The sequence below is a fragment of the Acipenser ruthenus genome, chromosome 4, assembly GCF_902713425.1.
Source record: "Acipenser ruthenus chromosome 4, fAciRut3.2 maternal haplotype, whole genome shotgun sequence".
Lineage (NCBI taxonomy): Eukaryota > Metazoa > Chordata > Actinopteri > Acipenseriformes > Acipenseridae > Acipenser > Acipenser ruthenus.
Genome location: NC_081192.1, coordinates 90,797,280 through 90,824,265, shown reverse-complemented (window position 1 = coordinate 90,824,265; position 26,986 = coordinate 90,797,280). Strand labels below are relative to the sequence as shown.

The following is a 26,986-nucleotide window of genomic DNA, read 5'->3' as shown; positions in this document are numbered from 1 at the left end:
GCACTTGTGAATGGAAAATAACAGATCCATAACCTTATTTGGACATCAATCACTACCACACCTGCACATGGGATTATGGGGTGGTTCAAGTATTTGGAAGTCTTGATTAACTATAGAACATGAAGTGCTATGTAAATGTGTGTTTCAAATATTGTATGGTTCCTCATTAACAATTCAGTGTTAAATAATGAGCCCACATGAGCCAGGAAGCTGGAACTACTCTAAGAAGGCCTATTCTAGGTCAAATTGTTTGCTAGGGATCCTGAACTGTATAAACATCATTTAAACTTAAGTTGTTTCAATGCAAGTTAAATCACACCAGAAAGCAAGAAGTTGTTTACACATATATAAATGTAAATCTATATATTTGTTTTTAAATGCTGACCGTGGCACATTTATTGTGTTCCAAAGCAAGCAAAGGCTTGCTTTATGTTTTCTGGCATGTGTTTTTTTTGCTATATATATATATAGATATATATATATATAGATATATTAAATTATATATTATAAAGAATTAAAAATATGCAACACAATTTACAGTATGATATATCTGTCTTTTCTACAGGTAAGCCAATCTCTCACTGTATAAACATCCAAGCTTCACTTCCAGTGTGGGTACTGTTATATGATTTCACAAAATACAGTACATTAAGACCCCCAAATCGGTTTGTGGAATAGGGTTTGAAAGCCAGGAGCTGTGTGTATGTTGTAACACAATGTGAATATGAAAAGTGTAAGGGACCTAGAAGCATTTGCATATGCATGCACACACATTTTCATAAATCCAACAGTGAACTACCTTTTGTGCTATGGGAATTGAAACTCTTAAAGAAAAAAACAACCTCCAAGGTGATTTTTTTTTTTATACCTGAAGCCATACCAAACCATTACATCTGGAGTGAACACGTTCATCTGGAATTTGAACAGCCTCAAACAAACCCTTTTGAGCTCTAACAAAGTTCTTGAGATTTTAGCACCTTTCGTAAAAAAGGTTTATATGCATTGCATTTCAAATTCAACTTGAAATTATATGTACTGTGGTCTTCGGTCCCTATATCCTCAGTTTGTCTGCATTCAGGAAGTTTGACGTGTTCTTGTGCTTGTTACCATGGTAACGAGCCTGTTTCACCAGCATTTTTCTAGCTGTTTCCCTGAGCAGTGTTATGGGTAAGAAACAATTAATTGATATTGGTCAATTGTTTGTATTATACACTGAGAAAAGTAATCAGGATGGAGTCTGAGGCTCTCTTAAATTATCCAACCCCACATAGTTTAAAATGGTGTAGAGGAAAAGTGGGGTGTATATTCTTTTTTTCTATTTTTTAAATGTATGTCGAATCCCCAGTGATATTTTTTTTATCCCAAGATTGTTAGCTCTCAATGGGCAACAGACTTGCTTGTTTAGTACAGTCTAGTTTAGTACACTGCATCATCTTTACTTAGCGATGGATCTCAAACCCTGAAAAGGCTAAGAGGTTCGCTTTTTTTTTTTTTGTATTGTTCAGGAGATCAAACATTGTTGATTACAATATTGTGCTTTGAGTATCTTTTTACATAATTTGATTACTCATTCAATTCGGAATGCATTTTAATTTTGGCTGTACACATATACAGTATCTATGAACAAATTATTATTATTATTTGATTATTTAGCAGACGCCTTTATCCAAGGCGACTTACAGAGACTAGGGTGTGTGAACTATGCATCAGCTGCAGAGTCACTTACAACTACGTCTCACCCGAAAGACAGAGCACAAGGAGGTTAAGTGACTTGCTCAGGGTCACACAATGAGTCAGTGGCTGAGGTGGGATTTGAACCGGGGACCTCCTGGTTACAAGCCCTTTTCTTTAACCACTGGACGACACAGCCTCCTGCAAATTAAATGCAGGTTGGTCTTTTAAATACCACTATTTGCAACAGAGGAATGCAACCTTGAGCCTTTTAAATCTAAAACATATTAAATCCCTAACCAGGCAGTAATATTGTTAATCATTACATTTGACTATGTAATGGGCCTGTATATCACAGTTGCCATATCCCGAAGCAATGGCCACAGGAAACTGAGTTGAAGTAATTATTTGGCTTTACTTATTGTACTAGTACTTTACTAGACACATGGTAAGGTGTACAAAAAAAAAAAAACTAATGCATTTTAAAAACAAAAAGGTGTTCAAAATAATTCTGTGAACAAAATTGAAAAATAAATACTTTTATACACATAAACTTGTCTCTTTCTTTTCACACACAGATTGCAGCTTTTTCAGTTAAGACCAAGTGTGACCAGACCAGGTAATTTTCACATTGATTTTCACTCGCCAAAAACAATAACAAATTAAAACAATCATTTAAAGCAAGGTGCAGTCTATTACTGTATATTTCTATGAATCACAACTGAAACCCAGCTAAGCCATTCATCTGGCACTGTCTATGCTTGGTTGAGGTTATTTGTGGGTCCAAGTCCCTTCTTTTTATATAAATAAACTCAGAAGCCTTCTTGCATCTGTAATACAATTAAATCAATTGAAAACATACCATTAAATGTACAGGGCAGTGTAGCAAATTATACAATTTAATATCTCTTCATTAAATGTAATTTCCAAATATTTGTTAAAAGTGGTCAGTTGGTACCCAAAGCTGCTAGTTCATATCCCTTACTGATGTACTCAACGGGGGTCTTTGTCAACAGGCAATTCATTAATTGGGAATTCAGATTCAGAGCATTCTGAGTCATATCAGTAAAAAAGGGTTAAAAACTAAACTGATTGCAAAATCATCTGGGTGGGGCTTGGGTACAATGGCTTCTAAGCGGGTTTACAGATCATCAGAAGCACCAGTTTCAGCACTGTGGTGATCCTTGCTGTTGTTCGGCTTGATGGGCTCTGGGTGCCGCTTCCTGGTGATTATCCAGTTAACCCAGACTGTGGGCTTTTTCCCCAGTCCTGCCGGAGAGCTTAGACGACAGAGAAGAGTTACATTTGTAAGGCGTTGGAAAGCAGGATTACTAGGAATGAAAGAAACATTGCTGCTGTGCAGAGCAGTACACATACCTTTTGTGTGTGCCTTCTCTTAGAAAGGGTTTTCATTTCGGCGCGTCACTGTTGAAGGACGTCCTGAATGACTCCTTTAACTGCAAAATAAACAGCACAGTGCACATCAGGGTCCCTGTCACAGGCAAGCAATTCTAGGTTCTACTATTTTAAATAATATTTCAATTATGTCTTCCAAAAAAATGTGTTACAGAAACTTCAGTTATTCAATCCGTTAATCTTTGAGTTATTGTAGTGCTTTTTTTTGGTTTGTTTTTTTTGCTTACTGGAGACTGGGCAGTCAGATAGTATACAGTCAAAAACAAACTTAGCTGAAACTATACAGTAGGTTAAACTATAAAACAAAAACAAAAATACTTATACTGTTATTAATAAACTATTTAAAAAAGGTCAAAACAAAAAACCTCCTATGCGAAATGTATCTACAGGAAAGTATTTAATAGTGCCTTTAAACAAATTTGAACCAATATAATTAATATGATATCATCAACTTTGAAAGTCCCTACAGTAAGTGTGTGGGGGTCTAGAATTTTCTTTTACTAAAAAAGGAATTACATTTGAAGTTTCTTAATTGTAAATTAATACAAAGTCCCAATCTAAAACAGTCATCTGGCTTTCAGTGTGCAGGAAAACCTATACTGTACATCCAAAAAGAAAAAGTAAGCTTTTTACTTGACTGAGCTAATACTAAAACTCTGTAAAATATCTTACACTTTGTAGAAAGGCCATGAAGTCCAATTTGTCCTGTGAATTTTGCTTTTTGACAGTTTCGTTTATGGGTGAGTATATTGCTTTTAAGTCTGCCCTCTCAGGTGTGGTATTTTCAGCTGAAATAGGAGTTGCGTCCATTGTTCCCTGTGAAGTCAGTTTTGAGAGTTGACTTATTGTGTCAGTTGAGTCAAAACCTTTTTCAAAACAGACCTCAGGTAAAGCCAGGCATTGTGTGGAGATACTTCTGGTAGGAGACTTGATTTTCATATCAGGTGTTCTTTCCGAGTTTACAAGACTTTTCACTTGCAGCTCTGCAAGAAGATAGGATTGCACTTCCAAGAGTCGATGCATTTCCTGGAAAATAAAAGCACAAAAAAATACCACTGATTATAAGCAATTTAAACTGCAGTGTCCCATGATCATGTTACATTTTACACTAAAATGCAGTTCCTTAATATACTGTAGAGTTCATTTACTATAGTATTCCTTAGTCTTCTGTGCAGGCTTTATTTACAATGCAGTGTGTTTACATTCTCCAAACTCTGACAAAGCCCTGCCATCCACTTTATGTCTATTAATCACTGCAGATTGGTTTTGTTATGACTGCTGTGGAAAAGGGTCATACCATTTGAATTCCTTCATCATAATGGCATGCTAGGACTGCAAGTTGATTCTCCAGCTCGTTTACTTCCTGCCTCACAGCCTTCCGCAAAGCCTTTATATGCCTCACTTCCTCTCTGTGGGATAACACAATCCAGGGTGTTAATATAGTTTTTCACTGTCACTGTAGTTCCAGAAATTTAATATTGAAAATTAGTAAATTAAATATATGTAATGGGAAAAATAAATAGTTATTTGTATAACAATGAATTACCTTGAATGTGAATGTGTTAATTGTATTTTGTCACACTTGTACTTGCTTGAACCAAAGTCACTGTATTTATCTTGCTCTTAATTGTATTATTACTTGTACTGTGATACTTGAAATGTATTTGCTTACGATTGTAAGTCGCCCTGGATAAGAGCGTCTGCTAATAAATAAATAATAATAATAATAATAATAATAATAATAATAATAATAATAATAATAATAATTTTGCAAGTAGTTATTATACCACTGCTAATTTTGGTAAAGTACTGTATAAAAAAACTTGATCCTTTGGAATTATTATGATGAAGATGATGATGAAGATGATGATGATGATGATTATTATTATTATTATTATTATTATTATTATTATTATTATTATTATTATTATTATTTCATGTTTTGCCACAGAGGTCTTGTCTCTTGCTTACTTTTCTAAATCAGAAAGGATGTTGTAAACTGAAGCCTGCTCATCATCAAGCTCTTCTTCGATTTCTATCAGCCTTTCACGAAATGTCCTCAAGGATTTTGTGATGATTTCAATTTCATTAGTTGTGTACTGTTAAAAAAAAAAGATAAAAAAATAATAAATATACGCTAGCAAGGTATGCAAGCCATACCAAAATGTTTTGCAGATGGTCCTTTGAGCAATATATATATATATATATATATATATATATATATATATATATATATTATATATATATATATATATATATATATATATATATATATATATTATATATATATATATATATATATATATATATATATATATATATATATATATATATATTAATCAAAAGCCAATGCAAGAGTGGTAGTATTCTGACTAATGTTATTCTTTTATATTTTATGTTTCTAAAAAATAGTTTTTTTAAGGTTACAGTAAGTAGAGGTTCTTAATAATTTGGCCACATTAAAAAAGCAGCAATGAAAACAAATCATTCAGAAAAACAATAGACACGCAATTGATGTAAACCATAAAAAACCAGTCCTTATCGCTGTTTGTTGGTTTACTTATCAGTGTCTATTTTTTATGTATTTCTCTGCTCTTACTGTGCTTGATGCCTTTGGCTTCGGGTAATATAATCTCCTGTCTGACAATATATTAACCCGAGGGGACAACAGTTTTCCACAAAAACCCTAAATAGTACATATATGTTTTATTAAATCTGTGAAAGAAAGACTTACAGTCTCTCCTTCTGTTTTCCGTACATCAGCAGAAAACTCTCGCAAAATGCGGTTCAGGTCTTTAGGCTCGTATTTCTCCACAGATCCACAGTGTTTGTGTGGAGAGTGGATATATTGCTAAAATATGGCAATAGAGTTTTTTATTATAACATGTGTTTTTAGCGTCTTTTCATTTTAGAATTTTAGAAAAGCTTCTCTTCAGAAAGCTCAGGAAAAAGCGCTTCCCCAATATTTAATTTTCTTTTTTATTCAGCGTCATCGCATGAGCCTGTTGCTATGAATATGTACTGTTGCTATGAATGGTTGCTATGTATGTGTACCTGTGGCAGGGCAGAAACACTGCTGCTGGAAGTAGTGTGTGTGGGAATGTAAGGTTGGCAGGAATGGGGTTAAATCAGAGGTGGGCTGGTGTCCCTCCTGGTTTTTGTTCCAACTGTACCCTAAATTACTTAAATGGACCAATTAAGTGCTTAATAGACGCTTACTTAGTCAAATTAATTAATTTAGGGGTACAGTTGGAACAAAAACCAGGAGGGAAACTGGCCCTCCAGGACCAGGATTGCCCACTCCTGGGTTAAAGCTATCGCTGCCAGCAATCACAGGTGTAGCCATTCCACAATTAGGTAATTTGTGCTAATTGGGGAGTGGCCACATGTTTAAAAGGAAGGAAAAATCCTTTGTTTGATGAGGGGAGTTTGGTGACCTGTGTTTGTATCTGTGGTGAAGGTGGAGGTGAAGGCGAAGGCGAAGGCGAAGGCCAAGGTGAAGGCCCACCTAATATTGTATTGTATTGTTTTTGTTTGAATCTTTATTTTGGCCCGTGTGTCTGTTTATTTGTTCCAGTGTTTAATTTTTTGTTTTGTGAATTAAATGTGCGCAACAGCGCTTCACTGCAGCTTTCTTGTCTCTGAGTCTCTCTTCCTGCTGGTAACAGCTTGGGCCATGATTTTATCCTGTCACAGTTGGTGTCAGAGACTCAGAGTGGGACTGCAAGAAGAAAAAAAAAGTTTTTAAAAGAAGATAATGGAGGTCTGGCACGAACAACAATGCCAGTTGGGCTCCCATTTGCGGAGCATGTGCGGAGTTTGGGCACCGCTTTTAGGAGTGACCATACGAAGACCCCCTCTTCATGGATGCCTTCTATAGGGATGAGGTGGAGTCGGTTGAGGAATGGCTCGGCCTGATGGCTCCCCAGACGCCGACCTCTCAAACGCTGAAGACGGACCTCCCCTCCTTCCCAGTGCTGGGGGATGGCAGCCTGGACACCTTCCTCACCTGCCTCGAGGACCAAGGTTGTTGCCTCCAAGAGGAAGAGGAACAGCTGTGAGAAGGGGAGCAGTCTCCAGCACCCAAGAAGGGGGAGTCGTCTCCAGCGCTCAAGAAGGGGAAGCCGTCTCCAATGCCCAAGAAGGGGGAGCCATCTCCAGCACCAGAAGAAGAGGCCCTGCTTCAGAGCCGGAAGGGGAGGAGATTCCACCAGCTTCAATGTCAGCAGGGCAACAACCGGGCTGCTGAGGGGAGCACGGCGAAAGCCAGCTGCATGTCCACGTTCAGAGGGCTAATGCGAGCACCACTGCCAGAGTACCCAATATATCCCTGCCAGCAAACACAGGTGTGGTCATTCACCAATTAGGTAATTGGTGCTAATTGGGGAGTAGCCACGTGTATAAAAAGAATGAGAAATCTTTTGTCTGGTGAAGGCAGTTTGGTGACCTGTGACCTGTGTTTTGATGTGTGTTTGTATGTGTACTGAAGGGGAATGCCCAGCCTACCTAATATTGTATTGTTTGTTTTTGTTTAAATCTTTATTTTGGCCCTTGTGATTGTTTATTTGTTCCATTGTTTTGTTTGTTGTTTTGTGATTTAAATGTGCTCAACAGTGCTTCACTGCAGCTTTCTTGTCTCTGAGTCTCTCTTTCTGCCGGTAACTAACAGATGAAACAATATTATCCCTAGAGGCAAAGACTAAACAAATATTCTTCTGGGTTCTATGTTAACAAATGAATGTATAACATATTTTTCAGAATATGTGCATGCTGAATTACATAGGCTGTGCAATATCCATCTTTTGTGTAACATGCACCACTATTACTGGAGAACACTGCAAACATTGTATAGCACACAACCTGTATTAACTTACTGGGAAAGCAGCTACATTCCTGATTGCACATTGAAGTAGTTCCAGGGTTTTATGCAGGTGACCCACTGTAACTTTATCAGGTGCCTGAGCGTAAAAGCCATGTGAAGAATAGCCACTTGGAGAACAGCAGCAGTGATGGTGACAACAAGAACGATCATTTAACATCTCATCGGAGTTACCATCATCATTTACAAGTCCAGTATCCAATGATACAGAATTGGACAAGAAGCTGTAGCCATGACTATCACATGAAAGTAAGGGTTTGGAAGCATCTTGCTCATGTTCGAGAATAGTCTGACCAAAGACATTTCTGTTATCCATACAGTGAAGTAGTGGAATAGCAGACCCTGACCTTTTCGCGTAGGCATCTGTTTTGGCTTGCTGATGTGCTTGTGACATGATTTCCAAAGAATGGCCTCTTTTGGGCACACTGTATTGGAAAGTGGTCCTTAAGTTTGAGGGCATCTGTACAGATACAGATCTGGTTAAGACAATGTTTGGGTTTGGTGTTTGGTAAAGTTCTTTGAGCATATGGGGTCTATAAGAAGGCACTGTGAATTCACATTGATCCATTTTTGAGTCTGCTTGTTGGCTAATAGAAAGAAAGGTGCTATTAAATGCACTTTTGTCTGGGGAAGATTCAAGAGCATGACTGTTAATAACCTCTAGATCTGTTTTAGATCTTTCACTTTGGCTTTTATTGGTCCCCAAAATATTAATGGGACAATCTTGTAGGCCTTCAGTCTGAGAAAAAACAGGGAGAATCTCAACCTCTTGAATTGAGTTTTGAGACTTCTCACCAAATGGAAGAGGTAATATGTTTGTTTTGTAATCCAAACCTGGGGTGTTTTCCAGTAGCATATGTGGTATTTGCATGTCTCCATCTTGATGTCTAACACTTTTACTTGTGTCCAAATTAGGAATGATTTCAAGCTGCACATTTAGACCTTGATCGTCTAAAGCAATGCTTAAGCTTCCATTGTCATTCATTGGTTCTGGTACAATCACTTCTTTGTTAAAGTGCTCTTTGTTACTTTCAATTAAGTTTATACCACTGTCTTCTAGTGATGTACCCTGCAATGGCCCTGGAACCTCCAAGTATTCCTGGATAACAGAGGTGTTCATTCCTTTAACTATGGAAACTTGTACATTATGGGAACAAGAACAGTCATCCTCTTGCTGTAATTCCAATTCTGAAGATCTTCCACTTTCATCATCTGCTGTAAAACCATTTTTCTGTTGGTCTAATTCTTGCTCTGGATCTGAAGTTGAGAGATCCATGTTTCCCCTGAAAGTAGTCTGGCTGTCCACACAGATAGTATCCAGTTTTTGAAGAGTCTGTTGGAAAAAGTCACAATATGAGTGTTACAGGGTGGAGTCTATTCGTATTGCTATTACTGCTCCTTTGTCTTTCTGAAAGCTTCGGGCTTAAAAACAAGTCAGTTTATATACAAAACTATCTTGGATTAGTTCTTTGGACTACATATTTAATTGACTAAACCGGCAAGAATAAAATGCTAGTTACTCGTTGGAGGATCCTTAAAGCTGTGATATAGATAGATGAAGAAAAAGCTGTGCTTGAAGAACCATAGTGCCTGGAGCTGCAACAACTAATCACCCTCCAGGTTTCAAATAACAAGCTTGAGCTTCCCCACTACAAAAAGCAGTTTCAGTAGTTTTATTATTATTATTATTATTATTATTATTATTATTATTATTATTATTATTATTATTATTTATTTCTTAGCAGACGCCCTTATCCAGGGCGACTTACAATCGCAAGCAAATACAAATACATTCAAGTGTTACAATATAAGTCATACAATAAGAACAAGAAATACAATAATTCTCAAGTGTGACAAACCACAATTCAATAATACAGCAGATAATAGTGAAAGTTACATCAGGATATGATTAAATAGTGATAGTTACATCAGGATATGATTAAGTACAAAATACTACAGATTAAACACTTGGCAGATTACAATATTCTGTTTTAACAGAATATAGTTTTAACTTTGCATCAGGACTGACTTCACTTTTTTTTGTTAAGCCTTCATTTCCAGGGTAGTGAAAGTCATCCTACCATAACCACCAGTCAGTTGTTCTCTCCAGAAAGGTAGTTTATTCAAGGTATATTTAGCATTTTCCATAAATCTTACTCGTTGTGCACTTTCCATTCATTAAAATGTCTTACATACCGCATTCTGAAAGAGCACATATTATTGTAAACCTGTTTGATATCAGTGCATTCATAAGGTGTTGAACTTACACGGTCAACTGTCCCACCCTTCAATGGCTTATTTCCTGTCAATTAGCAATCAGCTGCTTTCCCTATTGACGGGCATGGTTTTAACCAATATGCTATGACTCAGAAGACTTTGCTGCTGTAAAATAACCCAAGAAGTGCAAGTATAATATAGTTCCCGTGAAAAAGGCAGAGGACATTGAAGCTTCCTTTAACCTAAAGTAGTAGATATCACATTTTAAAATATATGTTTGCTATTTCAAAAAATGACATTTGAAACCTCTCTAACAAATGGAAGTGCAAAACAGGTACGACTTATGGAATTATTTTGTTAGCTAAATTACTTTTAGAATCACTGATGTTGTTTATTGACTTTCAGATGTAATACAAACAAACAAAGCATACCATTATTTACGTGTTTATTCAGAATGGAATAGACAAATAGTACCAATCAAAAAAGTTGAACCTCTTATTTTGTAGTTATTTACCTCTCTAATTTGTCCTCCTCCTTAAAAGCATAACAATATGGCATTTCCTTTTATGGTGCTTATTGCTTCTGAACCCAGGCTGTTTCACTTGTAACAGTGAGTGGGCGATAGCAATAAAGGTATGTGCATTTATTTACAAGGATTTATTGTTACATAAATGTTTATTCATTTATTAGAGGTGGCCATTTATAACAATAAATCCTAATATCTAAGTTTTAGGGAACACAAGACCTTACCTTTGGAGCCAGAGGCATTGCTGTAGCTTTCTGTAAAAGAGAAGGCACTGATGGTTCCTCCAGAAATCCACTACTGTCTGATTGGCAGCTGTTTGCTCTTCTTATGACAGAATCTTCTAACACAAAAAAAAACATCAGAAAGGGTCAATCCCATTTTATTCCAAATCAATATGTAGCCCAGCCTGCTCGGTTTATCCCACTCTGTTCTCTACCAACAAATAAGTGACATGCACCCCCTGCCACGACTGTTAATACAAAATTAGAGCTATCTGTAATGTGAAGTAGATCAACATGACCAGCATCCACTGTATGTAAAAAAAGTAAGTTTGGCATACTGACAGATGGACAGATGCTTCCATATATTTCTTAGATACTCGCAATAACTCATCCCAACTAAATATGCACTTGTACAGACGGACAGGGCCCCTCCATATGTAACAGGCAGTGTTGTCCCCCCTGTCGGTTAGATCAGATGAGGTTAAAAACTTTAAAACCAAGAACACAAATTAGCCCGGCTCCTTTGCATTGTGGTTAAGACGCTCGCTTGCAATGCGTGGGGTCACATGTTTGTGCCCAGCCTCTGCCCTGTTACACATACACCACCGTTATGATACACTCAATATAGTTGTGCTAAAGAAGATCCTCAGCAAGTATACTCAATTGCCAATTTAAACATATTCTATGCATTTATTAGCTGTAACATTTATATATAACTATATCATTCTCATTTATTTATTTAATTGCTGAGATGGATGGAGGAAATGTGGCAGTGCTTTTTCTGTTCAGTTTAGTTATGATAAAGGTTAAGTGCTATTAATGGCACAACTGAATTTATTAGGTGACCATAAACTAGAAATTGTGGTATAAATCTTGGTCTGTATTTTTGGAAATTGTAAGTCTTACTGACCAAACATAACATAATAAAGATGTATGTATGTTTTAGTTTACCAGACATCACAGCTGAAGAGATACCAGGGAAGAAGGACAATTTGTATTCCTGAAGGACCTGGACCTTGTATTGCTTAGTGGTTGGTTAAGATTGTCTACCTTGTGTGGGCTACTGGCAAGGTAAAACCCTTTCTGTGATTTTGTAGTGTTTATGATTTATTTAATTTTTTTTCAAATAAATTCAAATAAAAAATGGAAAAACTTGCTGTAATTCATAGTGGTGGTTTTGCCAGGAGAAATGATCCTCTCAGACATTACAGAGTGGTTATCCCAGTAATGAGAACTGGTCTATGATAAGCTCCAGATTAGTATCAGAGTGTACATGTCTATTGAGAAGAGATCATTTTGTGAATTCATTGTCCAGTGTAAAATCCCATTCACCTTGCTACAATCCCAAAAGCCCAACAGTCTTGTTTAGTCCACAAAACAACCTGAAAGTACTGACTGTGAACACTAACCGCTAAAAAAAACAAGATATACAAAAGTCCCTATTTTGTTAAAGAATTACCGGTAAGTTGATCTTCATAACATTTACAGAACATGCTGTTTTACAGAACTATACAAATTGAGTAAGATAACATTTTCCATTTCTCTGTTTCATTTTTTTTTTTTTTATCAGTGATAGTTCTTACTGGCAGTATTAAAACATGTTATCTTTCAGGAAACTGGATTTCTGGAACATCCCTGTTTATTAATTATTTATTAATCCATTTAAGTTTTGGATTGTGGAATTGTTTTTTCTCAGTGACAGAAAGTGAGCCATAAATGCTTTAAAACTAAACCTGCAACTCTTGAATTTAATAAATACTAAGTACTGTATATATAGAACTGCTGCTTGTTACTCAGCTAATTTTGAAACAGTGGTTAGTATTTACATATTTTACTTCAACAGAAATGCTGCTATCGAATTCTGCAAAGTACATTATCTCTCTTTACATAGTGTTTGTGCACCTTCACAGCAGGTAGAATATTACACGCAGCCATTGGTTCCGGCTATGCAAATCATCCAAGATTGCACCAAGGTTATTGCTGAAAATGAAAAGTCTGACTTCCTGTACTTGTGTGTGTTTCTATGACATTAATTTCACACACACACACACACACACACACACACACACACACACACACACTACCTAGCTAACAATTTGTTATCCTCACAGCAAATAGACTTAATACTGACCTGTGCCCTGCAACAAGTCTTATTACCATGAGGTCCCGGGATGTTTTTAGTTAATTATAGTATTATTCATTCAATTAAGGGAGTGGATTTAGGTAACGAGATATAAATGAATTCAGCACTGTAGCAGGGTAGAAGAAAAGCCCTGCTGTTTAATCATTTGTTTATTTATTTTAGAACGGGATTTCCCCCTCCGCCCCTGTGTTATTTTGTGTTTGTTTATTTTGATGATTATTATATTTATGACGGCGAGCGCCGTATGTTTTATTGTCTGTATTTTGACGGCGTAGCCGATTTGTTTTGTTTAGCGTGGATGGGTAGCCCCATCCACAACATAATTAAAACTTGTGCAGAAGGTGGCCATCTCCCGAATTAATTAGGTGATTTAATTTGTTGCTAATCGGGAGATGGTCACCTGTTATAAAAAGCCTGCAGCTCTCCAACTCAGGGTGGGTGTTTTAGAGGAGTGTATGAGAGAAAGAGCGAGGAGAGCAAGAGCGAAAGAGCAAAAACGAAAGTAAAGGATCAGTGACAGCTATTTGCCCAGCCTGACCTTTGTTTATATATTTTGTGTTTGTGATTTGTTTTTGTTTGAACCTTTTATTTCGCTCTTTGAGCAAAGTGTTTTTCTGTTTAAACATTTTATTTATTTTTGAATTAAAACGGCGCAAGCCTTTTTGAACTGCAGTACTTCCCCGGTGTCAGTTTTATTTTCCCTTCCTGCTTCTGCCTGACGTCACCAGTCAGCCACCCTGTCACAAGCACATATTATGAGAACAACCCAATAACCCCACTGAGAACATTTTAAGAATTTGTTTTAACCAATTTTATTACATAAAGTAAGTATGGATACTGAAACTTAGAACAATTTGTCAAAGTCAAATCTATGTCTCTCAAAAGAGGTCACAGTTTAACTTTTTTCTTTTGTTTTTTTCTTTTTTCCAGTTCCATTTAATCATTGTCATTGGCTGCTCCGTCTTACCACCGATTGCTAAAGTACCCACAAATGAAAATACAAGTTTGTGCCACAAAGCAAGCAATAGCTTGCTGTTTCAGAAGGCTCTATTTAAATGTATTAATTGTTTTACAGATGTAGACTTTTGCAAGGGAAATGAGCCCCTGGCTACAGGATCTACAGTGTTATGTTTGCATTGATTCCAGGCAACAGCGACACAACATTGTATATACCTGACCACACCTATTGTGTGCTTTTCCACTACCAGAGAACAAACAGTGTAAGCATGCCTAAAAACAGGAGAAAAAGAAACACAGTATATAAAATGTTCAGTAAGGCTTGTGACCTTGTTACTACTTCTTTAACCCATATACAGTGCAGATAAATTATCAATGTCAAAACAGAGCATAATTTGTTTTTTACCTCTACAAATAAGACACTGAAGTTTGTGCCAAACCAGCTTTGATAGCACGCAGGAATTTGATTTCCCAATACAGGGATAAATCAATACTGGAATCACTGGAAAACTAACCCTAACTCTTGACATGTTTTTAATCAGTTTAAAAAAAATGAGATAATTAACTTAACGAAAATAAGCTGTATGCACCTGTCCTTTGCAACTATCTTTTCCTTCTGGGGTGGCCAAATAGTTCAATCATTGTATACTACATTATCTTTGAATAGCACAGCAGAATCTCATGTAAAATAAATAAATAAATACAATTTTAAAAAATACCTCCAATCAGTTAGTCATCTTGGTGATGACTTTCATACCTACCTAAAGTGACTTCAGTAACTGGTCCTGAAATGCTCCCTGAAACACTTCCCTCGTCAAAGCTGTGAATCTGAGTTTGAATAAGAACCATTAATGATTGTAACAAAGATAGATACAGAGATAACAAACAAAAAAAACAGTCACACTACAAAATTTCGATGAGAAGCTACAAGAACTTGACACAACTAATTTTCAACAAGGTGTAGAGGACCGTTGCTACTTTTTTACGCCATGATGATTACAAATTACCATTGTGGTCATGTTTGAACCCTTTAACCGATGTTCTTGTTTAAATAGTAGAGTGTCTTATTCTTACTAGCTGTGATACAAGTGTCAGAAACTCAAATACTCCCTGGGAAATATTTAGTTAAGTCCACAACGGTGATGTTGATGCTGCGGTCTAGTGAGAGACAAGGGATGTACATTTGACACCTTTGAGCGCAACACAGATCAATTGAGTTACAATTGTTTTAGTTGCCATAATGTTTTACTTTTAAGGCCACTACACTGTTGGTAAGAATAAAGAATATCCTGGATACAAAAAGATTTTAAATTGATAAATAATACCTCTTCCATCTCAAAGGAATCGGGAGCCTGTCGATCACCAGGTTTTCTTTTCAGTGAACTGGCAGCATTATGGTGAGACTCTAAGGATGTTCTGACTCTTGGTAAACATTCCAAGGCTGGTGAATGTTCACCCCCTGTCACTCCAGATAAAGGAGCAGTCTGAGGATTCTCTTTCTCTGCAACATTCTCTAGACGCAAATCTGGAGGTGTCTCAGCTGCAGGACTCTGCTCTTCTTCCAGGGGTGACAGGCATCCATTTTCAAGAAGACATTGACTTGGCTGCCTAAAAGCTATTTTTACGTCTGGTCTTGCAGCATTAGGGGAGCCATTGTCTTTCTCTGATGTTTGTGTTGATTTCTGTGGTTCTTGCTTGCTCTGTGCCATGCTTATGGCTTGTTTGGAGGCTCGTCGGAGAAGCATGGCTAACTTTTTTCTCTTTTCTTTCAGCTCGGATGATTTCTTTTCCTCTGGGATTGTCACAGGAGGTTCAGTGACACCTGACGTATTTATGCTTACATTATTGAACAAGTTTGAAAAGACACTGGTCACTTGATGCAAGACCTCCAGCTGTCGGAAACGATCTATAATAAACACAATCAGATTAGGAAACCTTATACTGCACTGGATATGTTACCATATTGGTATTTTGTATGTTAAAGGACTGCTAGTCAAGGCTTTATTGCTTATTAGATTTCTCAACATTACTACTGCCCCCACCCACCCTTTATTGTGCTTCACTTCACTTAATTCAGGGTATTCAAATCATAGTACCTTTACTGTAAGACACATGGTCTGGTTACAGTTAGACCATTGGACTGACTTTAAACTACTATACATACAACCAACTAAATGATTAGATACTAGGACGTAGTAGTAATTTTTCGTCACATTGTCTTTGAGATAGCTCCATGTTCCAAACTGGTTTTTTATTATAACGTGTGTTTTTAGCGTCTTTTCATTTTAGAATTTTAGAAAAGCTTCTCTTCAGAAAGCTCAGGAAAAAGCGCTTCCCCAATATTTAATTTTCTTTTTTATTCAGCGGCATCGCATGAGCCTGTTGCTATGAATATGTACATTACAAGCAAAGAACCAAAGGAAGACCAGTGATAATATTGTTAATGCTAAGAAGAGATAAGAAGGTGAATTTTAAAATACTGGTTAACACTGCTTTAAGGTGGACTAGTGTAAAAACAATTCTTGTGTTCTAGTTATTTTACGATTATGGTTCCACATCCTGTTTAGGACAACAAAAAAATAAAACAGAAGGGGCAATAAATACACTCATTGAAAAGTTATGCATCCCTTTATTGGTTAATTGGATTTGGGGAATTTTATCTGGTATACTGTGAGAAAGGTAATCAGTAAGGAAGAGACGAATCAATCCCTTAATAATCCAACCCCACATAATTTAGAACACTGCAGTGGAACAGAGGGGTGTAAGTGTTGTTTGCCTGTTTCTTTAACTCATGCTCGAATCCCACATAGACTTTCATTGAGCTCGAAAGGAGCCTGTTTGCAAACTGCAGCAAGCTTTTGAGGTTACAAATAAATAATACTTACTACAGTAATCAGGGTTCTCAGTATCCATCCGCATCTTCTGTGCCTCAAGGAAGACTCTGATATTAATTCCTTCTGCACTCGATGGGCAGTTTATAAACCTTGAAGGTATTTTGATAGAAATATCAGGTTCGTCTACACCAAAGCCCAGGTCTAACAGAACCTCTTCTGGATCATCCTGCCAGCGATCCAAAACATCCATTACACTGCAGCAGAGACAAACAATGAGACAGTTCCTACATTAAAAACAAGAAGAATCGTGGGTGAAAATATATGTGGCACAATTGTAGAGGAAGCTTCAAACACTGTAATAGCATGGCATTGGGACCGGCTCAAAGACACATACTCTTTTGTTTCAGTCTTGGCCTCAGGGGCCTGGCCTCTTATACTTTGGAGTTTAGAAGTTTTGGTCAACATAATCTTATAAAGGTTTGCCTCGGCCTTCTTCAATGTTGTATATTAAAAAGAAAGAAAGATGTTAGCTCCTCAAGGAATGTTGTGTGGGATAAAGGACACCAACATTTTTTTCAGTGCTAAGTTTGCACCATTTGTTTGTAAATAGAAAAGGAAAAACAACAATAACAAAAATGGTGGAAACGTAGCACTGGGAAAATACTTTGTGAATATGGCCCTTGGAATTGTCTGAAGCTGTAGGTTGTGGTAGTGAGGTGTGGGCTCTCAATAAGGAGTGGCAATGACTGTCTGCCAGGTGTCTCACAACCCTTTTGTCACTGAAATAGTTTTCATACATTGCTTTACATAAGCATTAGCAGTGGTGTCTCTTCCTAAAACAAACAATCATTAACTGTACCTTAAAGTGAGTGTTTATAGGTGTGGAAGTGACCACTGTGGCTCTGCTTGCGGTCGGCAAAACTTTATGTCAGAGTAAGAAACATTGCACAGCCATGCTAATGGCAAGATTCTGTTTACATTTTCTGAGGAGAAATGCTTAAAGTAATTGTTATGCTAACATGGCATAAAGCAAGGACTACAAGTTGTAATTTAAAGTACTCCTATCCATGAGTGCCTAAGAGATCTTGAATTATATTATTTAGCCATTTTTTAACCTAACCTTTTGATTCCAGTACTAACTGAAAAGGATGAGACCACACTGTTCCACCTTGATAAAGATGGATTTCCTGATTGTGGTTTTAGAGATCTAGAAAGAAAAAAAAAATGTTATTTAATCTCGGTGCATTTAGAAGGGACATATGTGTGTCTCTAATTTCACTGTAATTACACTGTTGTTGTGCATTCAGCTTAACAGAAATGACATTGTAAATGAACAAGCTTGTGGATCTCAATATTATTACCTGGAAACATCTGATACAATAGAAACCATTTCACTTTAAGTGCAGTAACGCTAATAGTAAACATGATGTGGTATATACTAGATTTTATATTACATTTATTCTCATCAATTACTCACATACATTTTTATGAGGTACCGTTTGGGACAAAATTCAACCGATTATTTACATAAACTATATACTGAGACACATACACTCTATACTGAGATGCATACACTATATACTGAAATGCATACACTGTATAATGAAATGCATACACTGTATACTCAAATGCACGCACTGTATACTCAAATGTATACTCAAATGCTTAAAGATTGCAGGCGAGACGACAGATCGAGCGTGTATTTTTCTTGACGAGATCTTTTCTTTTCAAGTATGAAGTTTCATTCTGAATTTATTATTTTTATTTTTGTATTCACTGCTAATCCTTTAGTTCAGTCCAATGATGAGGATATCATTGAATATTTTGTTCAACACAAGACCCAAAACAGAGAGGCACATATATCTATATTAAAGCACCTGTTCTTAATACAGTATGCAGCTAATGGATAAACTTGCTTTATAAATACATCCCAAAGCTGTTGCATAGAAAGAGATACATAACCACTTTAGATTATATTCAGATTCATCTTACCTTATATATTCTTGTACAGTCAAACGGTTTAAGTTTTTGTCATACAAAGAAGCTGTGAAATAAAGATCATAAAAAAATATGTAAAGCTAGAACTTAATACTACAATGTAGTTACTCTATTGCACATACTGTAGTATAATACTATATGCATTCTCAAATAGTATTTTGTCAGCTAGAAATCCTAATACTTTGTGGCAATCAATACCTGATCAGTCTTCTGCGTTATTATTTTGTGTGTGTGTGTGTTTGTGTGTGTGTGTGTGTGTGTGTGTGTGTGTGTGTGTGTGTGTGTGTGTGTGTGTGTGTGTGTGTGTGTGTGTGTGTGTTTGTGTGGCAAAGTCAAACAGTTGTTTTTTTTGTCAGATTGTAGCATGTTGTTTTAAAAATAAAGGTATATTTTCCCCATCAAAGAACCACAGTTTTTCAGAGAAACTCTATAAACCAAAAAGGAATTCCTGACTAGACTGGAAAGTAGGAGGTCCATTGTGTGCTCGGAACAGGACGGGCTAACCTGCTAACCAAGACCCATCTGATAACATTATGTTCTTTTGGCTGTCATCGGACCATTAAACTCAGTAGGCATTTCCATTGGTGACTTGTCCACACAAACTCCTCTGAAGTCCATTTTTAACTGCAGGTGCTATAGTATATGCACAACCACATTTACTGAGAATGTAAGTAGCCTAGACACATCCACCTAATCCAAAACTAAATAATTATCTCATGTGTTTTCCTGGGAGACACTGAATGGTGATGGTTCTGTCAAATATTATGGGTTTTTCACTTTGTGATGAGTAACCAACAGTGATCACATGAAAATCCCTTGAAACAAGCTTTGAAACTATTTGCCAGATCATCCCCCATTTGGAGAGAAAATCACGTTCATAAGGGGAAAAAGTTACACAGATCTCTTTTGCATGCGCTCAACATCTATCCTGATACCCTTTTTTCCATGACTCGTTGTTTCTGTATCATCAACCTCAAAGGAAGGAAACATTTCACTAGGATTTGGTCCACTCAAGCTGGAATGTGCCATGTCCGGTTTTGAAAAAAACTGGAAAGTTAGCAACCCTATCAACAGTGTACACAGGTGTGAACAAGATATATTTTCTTGTGGGCCAAACTCAAAAAGTTTCACTGATGCATGTGTGTGTGTTATTATACAGACAAAAACATTCTAGTGAGAATGTAGATAATTGTTAGATACTACATTACAATTATTGTACACAACAATCCAATTTTTAAACAACTACACGTACTATTTAAAAATGAATAAATAAAATGACTGCTATAAAATTGTGCTTTGATCTCCTACCTTCCACACCCAACACCAGATCATCTTCTGCACTGGCCAGCCTCTTTAGAGGCACAGCTGAAACGGGTAAAAGAGAGGTCTGACTTAGAAATAGAACCGGAAGAACAGGGCTTTACTGTCTGGTAAGGACGTTCTTGTACCGTTAAAGGTACCAAGCCGAAGGGCCTTACAAGACGTTAAAGCTCTCTCATGAGGGTTCTATTGCTATTATAAAATGGATACATTTCTTGTTCTACATGGAGCTGTTCTTCAGTGCAGGTACCTTGTACACAAAAGCGAACATGGGTTGTAAAACATTTAAATAAATAAAAGTACTGGTAACTTTTTAGTTGTTAATTAAGATTGTTAATTAAGATTAAGACTGCAGGTTCATGTATTTGTGTAAATTTCAGTATTTAAGCTACTGTTAGGTCCTAAAATGTAATAGTGAGATAAAAAAAGGGTTTAGTAATTAAAAATATCTAGTAGTCTATGTGTGGTCACACTTTATTTTAAGGGCTGTTTTTTAGTGTTTATTAACTGTTAACAAACAGCTAATAAGCATGTTAATGTACATTATTTATTTTCTGTTAACGCTTAGTAAATAATATATAATAGGCCAGCTAAAACTGCAAACACCAGAGCCCTATGTATGATCAATCAAACACCAGAGCCCTATGGATGTCAATACCCAGTCGATCATACAGACGTGCTCAAATTTGTTGGTACCCCTCCACAAAAAACAAAGAATGCACAATTCTCTCTGAAATAACTTGAAACTGACAAAAGTAATTGGCATCCACCATTGTTTATTCCATATTTAATAGAAATCAGACTTTGCTTTTGATTTTTTATTCAACATAATATTGTAAATAATAAAACAAATGAAAATGGCATGGACAAAAATGATGGGACCGCTAACCTAATATTTTGTTGCACAACCTTTAGAGGCAATCACTGCAATCAAACGTTTTTTGTAGCTCTCAATGAGACTTCTGCACCTGTTAACGGGTAGTTTGGCCCACTCTTCCTGAGCAAACTGCTCCAGCTGTCTCAGGTTTGATGGGTGCCTTCTCCAGACTGCAAGTTTCAGCTCTTTCCATAGCTGTTCGATAGGATTCAGATCAGGACTCATAGAAGGCCACTTCAGAATAGTCCAATGTTTTGTTCTTATCCATTCTTGGGTGCTTTTAGCTGTGTGTTTTGGATCATTATCCTGTTGGAGGACCCATGACCTGCTACTGAGACAGAGCTTTCTGACACTGGGCAGTATGTTTCGCTCCAGAATGCCTTGATATTCTTGAGATTTCATTGTGCCCTGCACAGATTCAAGGCACCCTGTGCCAGGTGCAGCAAAGCAGCCCCAAAACATAACCAAGCCTCCTCCATGTTTCACTGTAGGTATGGTGTTCTTTTCTTTGAAAGCTTCATTTTTTTGTCTGTGAACATAGAGCTGATGTGACTTGCCAAAAAACTCCAGTTTTGACTCATCTGTCCAAAGGACATTCTCCCAGAAGGATTGTGGCTTGTCAATATGCATTTTAGCAAATTCCAGTCTGGCTTTTTTATGTTTTTCTGTCAAAAGTGGAGTCCTCCTGGGTCTTCTTCCATGGAGCCCACTTTCGCTCAAAAAGCGACGGATGGTGCGATCAGAAACTGACGTACCTTCACCTTGGAGTTCGGCTTGTATCTCTTTGGCAGTTATCCTTGGTTCTTTTTCTACCATTCGCACTATCCTTCTGTTCAATCTGGGGTCGATTTTCCTCTTGCGGCCGCGCCCAGGGAGGTTGGCTACAGTTCCATGGACCTTAAACTTCTTAATAATATTTGCAACTGTTGTCACAGGAACATCAAGCTGCTTGGAGATGGTCTTGTAGCCTTTACCTTTACCATGCTTGTCTATTATTTTCTTTCTGATCTCCTCAGACAACTCTCTCCTTTGCTTTCTCTGGTCCATGTTCAGTGTGGTGCACACAATGATACCAAACAGCACAGTGACTACTTTTCTCCATTTAAATAGGCTGAATGACTGATTACAAGATTGGAGACATGTGTGATACTAATTAAAGAAACTAATTAGTTTGAAATATCACTATAATCCAATTATTTATTATCTTTTCTAAGGGGTACCAACAAATGTGTCCAGGCCATTTTAGAATATCTTTGTAGAATAAGCAATAATTCATCTCTTTTCACAGCTTCTTTGCTTTATTCTATGACATACCAAAGGCATGCAAGTATACATGATAAAATAGCTTTTAATTTCATCACTTTTCAGGAGGAATGAAGCATTATTTCAATGAGCTGTAAGGGTACCAACAAATTCGAGCACGTCTGTATGCTTGAAATCAGATAAAATTGTTACCGTAGTAATTTTTAGCAAATTAAATCAGGTTTTTAATAACCCTAACCCTAACCTTAACCCTAACCCTAACCCTTAGCTAAAAATAGTTAACAGTTAAAAGAACGGCCCTTAAAATAAAGCGTGACCCTATGTGTTAATGCTGTTTGTGATGTTTGTTCATTAACTTGCTCACAGTGTGTTAATAGGGTTTGGCTTTGTTAGAGAAGAGAGCACTGTCATGTGTTGTTATGATATGCTTAAATAAAATTGCTGAAAGTAATCAGCCTGCATCCCGTTGTTTGATTTTTTCAACTTGTCATTCAAACCGGAGATTCGTTGCTATTGAGGTTACTGACAGCAAGCACTATTCTTGATTTTTATTTTTTTTTTTTTTTTTTTTTTTTTGCTATAGTAAATTTAAATAGACAGTTTGAACGTATAGGACAGGAAGGAATCAGACTTAGTCTACATTGGCAGACAGCATTCAGAGGGTGTGCACAAGAACAGAGATTTTATTTCATCAAGCAGATAAAAGGTAAAATACCTGATTACTTTATTTACGTATTTACCAGCGGAATGATTTGGAACAGTGATTAAGCATAGTTTGAAAGATGAAATTCAAGTCCTTTACCAGAGATTAAGGCCCTCGTATTGACCAAACAGGTTAAAGGAAATCTACAATCCATTTTCTAATACTAAATATATTGTAGCAATCCGTGCATTTGTGTTTATGTACTGTTTCCCTGCTGTCTGTTTGTGTTTGCATGCTGTGTGTGTTATTCCCTCCCCTCTGTATTCCGCCATTGCTTGTTCACCTTTTGTGTGTGTATTCCAGTACCATGTAACCCGCTGTCTGTTCCCATTGGTTGTTATCTGATCAACCTCATTTGTTGTTGTTTGGTCTGTCTGTGCCCATTGGTCCTGATGTGCGACTGAGGGCCAATGGGATGTGTCCAAAGCCTGGTTTCTTTTTGCATAAGGGGGCAGGCTAAGCCTATAAGGAGGGCTGCAGAGCCATTCTGTGGTGTGGTTCCTGACATGCAGCGAAGCAGAAAGAGCAGAACTCTGAGTGGATGTGGAGATAGTGTCCAAAAGAATAAAAAGAATTAAACTGATAGCAGCGTCTTTTCTCCATTTCTTGCCTCCAGCGAAACGCTACAATATAATCCATAACTTGAAACACTGGACCCTATCCAAAAATGTTTTATGAATGTCTGCTTGTAGCAGGGTGTCCCGCCCCTGTGTGTATTGTGTGTTATATGTTATATGTTGTTTGTATGTATTGGTGCACAAAGTGTGGGTTATGTAGCACAGGAGATGTAAAATGTATAATTTTATTTAGGCACGGGGGTTGCAGAATCACTCCATGTGCAGATTAAAGTGGGTATTAGTATGGAAGCACAGGGAGCACAATTAGTTCACGTGCAGATGTACAGAGATTCCAATTGAATGATTGATTAGCAATCCAGTCTCGGTACAGCTGCATAAAAGAGGCAGTGTTTCACTCACTCGTGGTTGGGTGTTCAGGGAGAAAGAACGGGAGAGAGAAGGAGAAAAATAATTAAAATAATAACAATTGCACCAGCATGTTACTTGTTTGGTTTCATTCATCTGTTTTGTCTGTCTATTTATTTTGGCCAACGCGCTGTTTGTTTTGTTCAGTGTTTTGTTTTCTGTTTTGTTTTCTGTTTAAACCTTTTGATTTACAATAAACTGGCGCATCAGCACGTTTCATACCCCGGCACTGCTGTCTGTGTTCTCTGTCTTCCAGGTCTGACGTCACCACCACAAGCTATACGTGACACTGCTTTTCTGAATAAAACAGTTCGTTTTTTTTAAAAACCTTTTTTTACAGTAAAAAAAAAAATCAAATACTATAACTTTCGGCTTACACGTCTGTCAGCGTTATGAAATAAATGGCTATATCAGCAGTTCACAACGGCTGAAGAAACATGGTCTATTTTTATAGTACCAAAGATTTTTAACAATCAGAACTTTGCATTTTGTGTATTTCATTGTGAGCAATACTAGACCTGCATATTACGTATGTAGTATCTCACTGATGAGCATACCCATATGAAAACTATACGATTGTAATTTACTGTACTTTGCAACTACTGCAGTATACTCACAATACTATAGTACAATAATATAAACACTTGTGTGACCAATCATCAAATAAACAAATACCCAAATAAAAAGGAAACAGTCAAGTAACCATTGCTTGAAATAATTGGTAAGCTACTTAAAGATCATTTATACTGTAAATAATATTCAAACATTTAAAACAAATATATAATTTTAGTCCCAGCACTTAAAAAAAAAAGGTTTGGAGATACTGAAGCCCCCGAAGCTTTCAGGATACTCAGACTCAAGTGACCTTGTCAGCAAATTGCTTTTTACGATAACAAAACATTTCAATTTCCCGACATTTTTCATAATTAAAACTAAACAGGGAAAAAACACAGAAATTGAATAATATGTAACATATTCAGATTATAAAATAATATTTTAAACATGTAGCCACAGCCATTGCAGAAAAGAGAGAAAAAAAGATATTCACTATTATTTAAAATCTCTATTATTTAAAATCAACACATTATGGCAGAAAGCCAACTCAGTCTTATTTTACATATCAATGCTTTAGTTAACTTTTAATTGAATTGAGATAGCTCTATTCCTGTATATTGCCCATTAAAAAAATGTTTTCCTAAATTCTGCCTTGCCATTTAAAGCTGCATAATCTAAAACTGTCTGCAAAAGCATATACATGTAAACACATCACTAGAAAAAAATTAATACTAGACTACTAACGTCCTTATCTGTGGCAGGACAGTCATTTGAACAATGACATACTGCACTACACAATACAGCACTGCTACTTTACAATAAGGAAACTGCGTATTTAAAGAAGAGTACTGTACATCACAACACATAAGACTATATTCGGTATAAAAGACAACTGATTAAGTGAAAAATGAAATAGTTATAAAATATTGTTTTAAAAAGCAAATAAAGCTTTCCCTTACCTGTTTGCTCTGTACTCTGAAGTGAGTCAGGATTTGCATCTAGCCTGTAAACACAAGACAAGGTCAACTGGATTGGGGAGAAATTTCCATGACCGCATTTTACATTTTTCACTCTCAGGAAAACAAAACATCAGCAGCCAAGAGTGAATGTTTTTGAAAAGGGAGAACTAAACAAATCACGAGGTCTTATTTCATTTTTCTTCTCCTTCACTTTTATTGTTAGACTATCTCCCACATATTTTTGGTCAGTGACTGGGGGATGAAAGCGATTTAAATTTATTTTTCATCAGTGACCTTTGAATTAGGCTCTGTTTTTATTAGCAAGAAATTCTTAGGATTTTAAAATATATATTTTATTTTTTAAGGTAAAGATCACTTACATGCACCCTGTGTTTAGCCACTGTTGAATACTCTCTTGTTTATAATCTCCTGGAAAACAGGTATATATATGAAATAGTTATAAAATGAAATAGTTATAAAGTATTGTGTGTGTGTATATATATATATATATATATATATATATATATATATATATATATATATATATATATAGACACACACACACACACACATTTAATTATTTTGTGACAGGCATAAGGGCAGTGCATTTACAAAACATGATAATCACATATCTATTCTATCAAATACCTTATATTCTTAAAGTGGATGGCTGGGTGTTCTAGTTAAGCTTGAACTGATTTTTGCCTTTGACCCATTTGTTTAAATCTCAGCTGGTAGCAGACATAAATGTGTCTTCTCCAAAAGGCACTATTTCAGGTCCACATTTATTTATTGTCTATATTAAGAGCTTAATTAAGTTATGAAGTGGCCGATTATGTATATTCTGATGACATTCAGAACTATTTTTTCATTAAAACCAAACTCATCATACCATCTCAATGCTCATAATTCTGTATCCACAAAACGTTCTTCATTAATGTCAGACAAACCATAAACATATACCTCTATATACAATGTCTTGCTACTGAAAAATATTTCTTCAAAGGTCTTTGAAATTTGATGGCTTTTAACAATATTATATTTGAGTCGGTTAAAAAACAGATATATTTGAAACATTGGGCCCTGTTCACAAATCCTTAATTCAATCCTAATTACCTGTTATATAGATTACAGAATACATCATAATACTAAAATGAAGGTGTGTCAACATATTAGGCCATTGCTGGTATGTCTCTATTGGTTTCCAGGAATGATTTTAAAGTTCTTCTCAAAATATGAAATGTTCTTGGTCTGCCTTACGTGTCTAAACTAGTCATGCTGCTGAGCTCACACTGGCTGTATGGGTTTGTAATATGTCACTTTTGCTCACAGCTTACCTCGTTTGTTGTGTGTTAAAGGGTTGGGCTGCCCATCCACCACAGTCCTCTTCTCTTTGGTTGAAATTAAGGGAGCTCGCTTAGAACTGCCTCTGTCCGCAGCGGACAAACAGGAACCTGATGCCAT

The 26,986-nt window shown here is 36.5% G+C and overlaps 1 protein-coding gene across 1 annotated transcript; it reads right to left on the bottom strand.

Moving 5' to 3' along the window:
• Positions 1-26,986, bottom strand: LOC117399439 (uncharacterized). Its single transcript, XM_033998592.3, has 14 exons — positions 26,860-26,986; positions 20,171-20,227; positions 18,857-18,908; positions 17,985-18,071; positions 16,916-17,118; positions 15,356-15,936; positions 14,792-14,858; positions 10,934-11,049; positions 7,962-9,299; positions 5,059-5,186; positions 4,385-4,496; positions 3,970-4,113; positions 3,049-3,128; positions 1-2,951 (listed from the first exon to the last, which is right to left on the bottom strand). The coding sequence occupies exons 1-13, from the start codon at positions 26,984-26,986 to the stop codon at positions 3,081-3,083; spliced, it is 3,060 nt and encodes a 1,019-aa protein (XP_033854483.3). The 3' UTR covers positions 1-2,951; positions 3,049-3,080.

Excerpts from the sequence above, each read along its gene's own strand:
- LOC117399439 (XM_033998592.3), bottom strand. The coding sequence starts at position 26,986 with ATGGCATCAGGTTCCTGTTTGTCCGCTGCGGACAGAGGCAGTTCTAAG. Across the intron at positions 17,119-17,984 it reads GTTAGTACTGGAATCAAAAG|TGTAATGGATGTTTTGGATC; the intron begins GTTAGGTTAAAA and ends TCTCTGCTGCAG. Across the intron at positions 15,937-16,915 it reads TGAGAACCCTGATTACTGTA|ATCGTTTCCGACAGCTGGAG; the intron begins GTAAGTATTATT and ends TGTTTATTATAG.